The following is a 7,710-nucleotide window of genomic DNA, read 5'->3' as shown; positions in this document are numbered from 1 at the left end:
CGTGATGGACATGGCGCTGTACGACTCCTGCTACCAGATCGTGGGCCTGGTGGCGGTGGGACACTCGCTGCCGCCCAGCGGAATCACCGAGATCAAGCTCCACAGCAACATGTTCATGTTCCGCGCCAGCCTGGACCTCAAGCTCATCTTCCTGGACTCCAGGTACAAGGGATGGGTTAGGGACCAGACAAGCAGACCTGGGTCTGTACGTACTGCCCGTCCGAACTTGATAGAATCCTATGAATTTGAATTTGTTAATTGGATTTGACCCAGATCTGAGATGTACAGTACACAGATGAAGAGACAGATGATTGTATTTCGTATTTTGTACGGCTCTTTGCACTGTCCTGTCTTTGCTCTGTCCCGTCTCATCCCTGCACCCTGTCCAATGTTATCTCCTTGTTATGCACCACTGACCGAAACAAATTCCTAGTATGTTGTAAACTACATGGCACATGGCAAACATTTGATTCTGATTAGATGTTCAGCAAAATGTTAACAATAAACCAGACGCTGTCATGTACAGAATCTACCTGCTGTCACAGCGTTACCCAATGACAGACGCAAGATCATCCAAAGCGGTTTCTTTGAACACCGCAAACACATTTGCATGCTCTACGTTTGACCTTTGACCTTCCAACCTTTGGCCCCGCGCGGCCGGCAGGGTGGCCGAGCTGACGGGCTACGAGCCTCAGGACCTGATCGAGAAGACGCTCTACCACCACATCCACGGCTGCGACGTGTTCCACCTACGCTACGCCCACCACCTCTGTGAGTGGCCCCGCCCACCATGTACACATTCACCCTCACGGGACATTTCTGGTTACACAATAACCCAAACTCTTATACGTAGGGCACGTTTCCAAAAAACACGGATTAAACCTAATCCGGGAATAAGAGGTGTTCTCACTGGACAATGTTCTTATCAGTCTGGGACTAGAGTGCTCATAGAATGTTGTCTTTCCTGCGAATGGGTATTGTTCTGTGAATGTGCTGTGTTAGACGTACGGGCAAACTCTATTGTTGCTGTACAGCGAAGGCACGGTCGTTCATGGATCATTTACCTCACAGTGAGTCCTGCAGGCAGTATGATCGGACAGTATGACGTACCAAAAGTTATTCTGAGGTTAGTTAAGCGCAAACATGTTCCTGTGTTTCAATGAACAGTCCATCCCCCAATGTATAAACGTAACTGTAATATAGCAGAGAACCTCACACAACAGTCAACAGACTGTTTTTGTACATGTTCTTTTTTTTATTCAGTTTTTATTAGGAAAGTACTGTACAGGTTACAGAAAGTACTGTACAGGTTACAGTAATACACTTTTACATTCTTGTTGATGTCTATGCAAAATTAGATGTCAATCCACCACAATTCTTTTTTTTTTTTTAAATTTTAATGACTAAGTTACAGTAGCCTACATTTTGTTTCAAATGGCCACTTGTTATTGTTCCTGTTTTTCAATGTTTTTTTGCTTTCTATTGATTGTTAAGAGTATGAATTACATACAAATGAATGGTGGGGATGCTTATACCATACCATTTATCACACATGTTCTGTGAGGTGAGGCTGTGAGGTTTGGTATCCTGCTGACCGACCGGCTTGGTAATTGATGTTACAAATGCATGGCAGGATAAACATTGATTTGATTAAGTCTGGTGCTAGTGACGTATTTCTCTGACTTAAACATATGCCTCAGTCAATGAATCAATTAGAAGTGCCAATCATTATTTCTGTATTTGGGCCTTTTTCTGTTTGTCTGTGTGCTGCTGCAAGGGTGAAATTGATTACGTATTCATGAAGTAAGGTATTCATGAGTAACTCAGTCACAAGGTCTAATTTCCTTTTCATGTCCTTGCACAGTGCTGGCTGACACCTTCACTGTCTCATGCCATCTCCCCTCAGTCATGGTCAAGTGTAGATCTCTCATTCATTCTCTTTCTCTCTCCCCTCCCTCTACAATTCTCTCTCCCTCCCTCTCTCATTCTCTCTCTCTCTCTCTCCCTCTACAATTCTCTCTCCCTCCCTCTCTCATTCTCTCTCTCTCTCTTTCTCCCTCTATAATTCTCTCTCCCTCCCTTTCTCATCCTCTCTCTCTCTCTTTCTCCCTCTATAATTCTCTCTCCCTCCCTCTCTCATTCTCTCTCTCTCTCTCCCTCTACAATTCTCTCCCTCCCTCTCTCATTCTCTCTCTCTCTCCCTCTACAATTCTCTCCCTCCCTCTCTCATTCTCTCTCTCTCTCCCTCTACAATTCCCTCTCCCTCCCTCTCTCATTCTCTCTCTCCCTCTATAATTCTCTCTCCCTCCCTCTCTCATTCTCTCCCTCCCTCTCTCATTCTCTCTCCCTCTATAATTCTCTTTTCCTCCCTCTCTCATTCTCTCTCTCTGTCCCTCCCTCTCTCGTTCTCTCTCTCTCTTTCTCCCTCCCTCCTGTCTGCTCTGGCTCCTTCAGTGTTGGTGAAGGGGCAGGTCACCACTAAGTACTACCGCATGCTGTCCAAGCAGGGGGGCTGGGTGTGGGTGCAGAGCTACGCCACCATCGTCCACAACAGCCGCTCGTCACGCCCACACTGCATCGTCAGCGTCAACTACGTCCTCACGTGAGTCTGCGCCTCTCACCTTGACCCTTAACTTGACCCCCCCCCCCCAACACCCAACCTCCCGAAAAGTTGTGTATTTTATAATTGAGGACATATTAAGAGTGTGACACAGATCTAAGTGTAGGAAAGAGATCCTGGTGTGTGTGTGTGTGTGTGTGTGATGATACTGATCTTGATGCGCAGGGATATAGAGTACAAGGAGATGCAGTTGTCTCAGGACCAGAGCAGAGCCACCAAGTCTGGCCTCTCCTACAAGACGGGCCTGGCCTCCTCTCAGGACCCCCGGAAACAGCTGAAGACCAAAGCAGCCAAGATCAAGAGCCGACTGAAGACAGCGCCCTACCCCCAGGTACGGGAGCACATCTGCTTCTCGCTGACGGCATAGTGACTTCATACAGGTGTACTGAATATCAAACGGGGACTATTGATGCTACACATCAATAGTACACTGTCAATTTCAGCTTTGAGTTCATCAAGTTTTTGTACAATTTTGTACTTTCCTCTTTATATATATATTTTATTTTATTTTATTTGGGTACATCAGGAGACATATTACATGTTATATCAGCAGAGTCCCATCTTTATATTATATATGAAACAACAATAATACGACCTAAAACAAATAGTATTAATAATAATAATAATACAATATAAATTAGTATAGTTTCTTATCGAATTATACCAAAAACATTATTGATATTACAGAAATGCAAAGAAAAGAAGCACATTCTATTACGTGAAGTAGATTCGACCCTCTCCTTTTACGATACGATGAAAAAGCATCTGACCGACCCTCTCTCCCCTCTGCTTCCCCACCTCCAGCCCAACAGCTCGTACCACCCAGACAAGCTGGACTGCTCCCCCCAGGCGGAGGTGTGGAAGGAGAGCCCTCCCTACCCCCTGACGCCCTGCCAGGAGCAGAGCTCCGCCCCCGAGGCCGGCGAGGTGCTCTGCGGCGTCCCGTACGGCCTGCCCTACCCCTACCCCTACGGGGCCCTGCACCACGCCGACTCCCAGAGTAGGTTACGACCCGCGCCGGCCTCGCCCTCGCCCTCGCCCGCCTCCTCCCCCGGCCAGGCCGCCCGTCAGCTGCTCGGCTCGCTGCAGGGGGGCGGCGGGGCGGAGGGCCGCTGGAGCTGCGCCCACCCCAAAGCCGGCCACGCCCACAACCTGAGTCCGTCCTCCGCCGCGTCCTGCACTGCCAGCGCGGCCTACCCAGGTAAACTTCTTCTTTCGTGTGTCATCATCAGATGTCCAGCTCAGTAGCGTATAGCCACGCCCTCGTCTCAGGTCCCACATCGAAGAGGCCAGCCTCCGAGGGTGGTTTATACAGAGGACAGGCGGTGATTATGTGCTCAGCTGTCTGCTCCGGCTCCCCACACTCACAGGTTGCTCCGTCTGCCAGGCCCCACTTCCTCATTGTTGCTCTGTAGCGTCCGACCCCAGTTCGCAGTTACCCAGGTAAACAACAAGCGCTGAATTGATGGGAATTGAATTGAATTGAATTAATTTGAATTGACTTTGAATTGATGGGAATTTAATTTAATTGATTTGAATTGGACTGCAGTCGAGTGTAACGTTCCTACCCAGGTAAACAACAAGCTCTTGTAGGTGAATTGATGGGAATTGAATTTAATTGATTTGAATTGACCTTTAATTGATGGGAATTTAATTGAATTGATTTCATTCAAACCTTTATTTATACTACCTTTATTTGAATTGGACTGCAGTCGAGTGTAACGTTCCTGAGAGGTCAGTGAAGGGGCAGAGCGCTACGCGTTGCGATGATGTAGGTTTCTTACATGAAAACGAGCGAGAGTGATAGGATTGATTAATGGTATGATTTAGTATGTCAAGCACGTCCTGAGAGAAAAAACGAATACGTGGAAAAGCTTTTGAGGTTGCAGATACACCCCGAATAATCCTGTCAGACAAGTCTCTCCCCCTCCAACCGCAGGTCAGAGATTTAATGGGAGGAAATGTCAAATGTAGTGACTGAAGGATCGGTGTCTGCTGCATCACTCATCTCTGCTCCCCAGATCACGCTGACTCATGCTCAGCGTACCGTTTTACCGTTTATTCCGTTTTAGCTTCCACTCCTCTCCTACCCCGACCTAGCGTTTTAACATCCATCCCAGCCATGCGTTTGAGCTTCCCCTCTGTTCCCTCAGCCCCATGTTCCCACAGATCAGTACCTCCGTCAACGAGGCCATGTTTTTGCTCCTGTCTTTCTGTCCGTTATAGGATATTGTTAGCGAGACATCTCAAAAGGTTTTTCGATATCAGATAGCTTTTAGATTTAGTTTAGTTTTCAGATTTTAACATAGGCCAAGGAAGAACTGTTTATAATGCCATGCGTATTTGCCAAAAGGGGGCGTGAAAAAGTTATGGATGGATTTACTGTACACAGAACTTTGTGGAAATGTCTGTCATGAGCCAAGGAATAACTGATTCGATTGTTAAGACAAATTGGAAATAACTGAATAACTGTTCACGCCAATCGGTGGTCAACATCCCCAAAAGAATATACTGTGTGAGTTAGTAAGTTGTTTTAATGACTTAATATTGTGTTAAAACCACTCAAAATAATGACTTGGTGATCACAATTTTCATAAACTGATCCAATACAAGGGCTGTATTTATAGAGCTAACTGTAGTGTAACATGGTGTTGTGGTCAACTTAATTTTTTTTTTTTTATTATTTTTTTTTTCCAGAAGACACATTTATTCTAAACACAAAAAAATGTTTTGTGGGCTGAGGGAACATCGGGCTGACCCTTCAACTCCAACCCAGCATTTGAATGCCTTTTAGCTTTGACTGCGACCTAGCGTTTTTGTGTTGCACGGTGGCACGGTGCTCTGCACTGCCGCCTCACAGCAAGAAGGTCCTGGGTTTGAATCCCGCGTGAGCTGCTGCTGGCGCTGGGGGTTCCTGTTCTCCCCCGGCATGTCGGTGCTCAGGTCCGGTATCTCCCGGGACTTTCTGTGTGGAGCTTGTATCTTCTACCCATGCTCATATGGGTTTCCTCCGCAAGAACCCCAATATAAAAACATGCAGAACAGAACAGATCGCTCTCCTGTCCCTGACCTAGACATGGACATGAGCACTTGGACTTGGTCCCCGGGCTCCACTGAATACAGCCCACTCAATACCACCCACCGCTGCTCCTGGAGGAAGACCGCTTGGAGGGGGAAAACGCAGAGGATACATTTCTTTGGCGACCGCTCCCTCTTGCATGTGTGTGTCGAGTGTTTCTCGGGGTCGCCGCTCACTGCGTGTGTGTACGATGATTAGTCGACAACTTTACTCAAACATCCATCCCAAACAAGCCTTTTAGCTTCCTCTCCAACCACCTAGCATTGTAATATTTTAGCATAACTGCTAAACATTGTGTTCTGGACTGAACTTCAACCTTTTTGTCGTTGATTGCATTATAGCATCAAACCCTACCCCTATGTTTTGTCTTGAACGTCAACCTAGCGCTTCAGCGTCGGTCTGACCGCAGCGTTTCGTTTCGCCCCTTGCAGGCCCGGCGGCCAGGCGATACCCCGGAGAGGCCCACCATGACGGCTTCCCCAGCTGCTCCACCCCGCGCCCCAACAGCAGGTTCAAGGAGGAGCCGTACGAGTACCACGCGCTCGGCCACGGCAAGGCCGCCGCCCCCAAGGACACCCGCCCGCTCCTGCACCCCCACGCCGCCCAGCCGCAGGTCAGTAAAGAGGACAGCAAGCTGCCGTTCGGCCGGGACGCCCTCCTCCACAAGGCCCCCGGGGGCGTCGTCGGCGGGGGTGGAGGGTGCGTGGCGGGGGAGAAGCCGCTGTCCTGCCCCCTGCTGAGCGGCTCGGCGCTGGGGAAGGGGAGCTGCGAGCAGCCCCGGTCGCTCCACGGCCTGGGGCAGCCCTTCCCCATGCAGGTGGTGCTGGAGCAGAGGAGGAGACTGTGCATGATGGAGGCACCCTACGGCCACGCCCACGCCGCCGCCGCCGGACTCCCGGAGCACGCGGACGCCAACGGGGAGCGGGGGACCCCCAAGCTCCTGGAGCCCGAGGCCGGGGAGGATGACCGGCGTCTGTGGATGGGGATGGGGGTCGGGGTGGGCGTGGGCTTGCCGGCCCAGGCGCCGTACGTGTCGCTGAACCTCCACCACGTCCTGGCCAAGCACGGCTCCTTCCAGGCGCCGCCGTACGCCGCCGCGCTCGGCCACTTGACGGACAGCTACGGTTACCGCGGCGACGAGGCGGGCCCCTACGGCTACAAGGGCCAAAGCCCCGCCTCCAGCTCCTCTCCGGAGAGGCACAGGGAGATTCCCCATTACATCGGCACGTCCGTCATCATCACCAATGAGAGGTGACACGGCCCCTAGGTCGAAGGTCACGGAGAGCCAGACGTTCAGGTCACGCTCTGATCACTGGTCAAAAACACAGACCCTAAATCAGCTGACCTTGCGTGACTCGGTTGGATGTTGGAAGTGTCGCAAAAGCAGTCTAGAAGCTGTACGAGTGATTACAGTATGTATGAGTGATTACAGTATATGGCAGTTTGCTGTTTGTCATCTCATGGACCTCTGTGACTGTTGTTGACAGGTATTTTGTACACCTATAAACCAATGTCACTTTCCTCTGAGGAGTATCAAATAATTTCAGGTTTCTTGAATATTATGATATATTTTTGCAAACAGTTTAGCTACTGGTGTATGTAATGCATTGGGACACCCTAGTTCAAAGCCATTTCTTTTGATAAAATGTCAAGCACCTTTCAGCCATACAGGGTTGTTTATGACATGTCATACTGTACATGTGTAACTTGAAATTATAGCTGAAATCATGCAATGATGTCAGTAGTAGATTTGCGCAGAAAAGTGGATAATTTATCCAGATCACATGTTAAGTATTCAGTACACAGTTCATAATGAGCTAGAGATTGAAAATGAACTTTACTTGCCTTGACACCATACTTGACTTCAGCAAGAGACTTCATAGAACAGTATAACAAGCAGAATTTTTGACTGAATGTAGCATGATTCTAACCCAATCTTAAAGCCTGTTCAAAGTGTAAAGTTAGTGTGAGCTGCGACTTTTAAACTGTTTCCAAAGCACTTGCTGTTTCT

General features: G+C 48.9%; 1 protein-coding gene across 1 annotated transcript in view; it reads left to right on the top strand.

The window, feature by feature from the left end:
- sim2 (SIM bHLH transcription factor 2) overlaps positions 1-6,954 on the top strand; it is a gene marked incomplete at both ends in the record, with an annotated part of 16,063 nt that extends 9,109 nt beyond the window's left edge. The window contains 6 exons of the mRNA XM_084452160.1: positions 1-162; positions 665-771; positions 2,455-2,602; positions 2,786-2,951; positions 3,425-3,821; positions 6,131-6,954. The exon at positions 1-162 is cut by the window's left edge and continues 38 nt beyond it. Coding sequence (XP_084308286.1) covers positions 1-162; positions 665-771; positions 2,455-2,602; positions 2,786-2,951; positions 3,425-3,821; positions 6,131-6,954 — 1,804 coding nt within the window. The remainder of the gene's footprint in view (positions 163-664; positions 772-2,454; positions 2,603-2,785; positions 2,952-3,424; positions 3,822-6,130) is intronic.
- Between the last annotated feature and the right edge of the window lie 756 nt (positions 6,955-7,710).

This window comes from Borostomias antarcticus, assembly GCF_949987555.1.
Source record: "Borostomias antarcticus genome assembly, chromosome: 1".
In the NCBI taxonomy this organism is placed as follows: domain Eukaryota; kingdom Metazoa; phylum Chordata; class Actinopteri; order Stomiiformes; family Stomiidae; genus Borostomias; species Borostomias antarcticus.
This window is presented reverse-complemented; position numbering and strand designations above follow the sequence as displayed.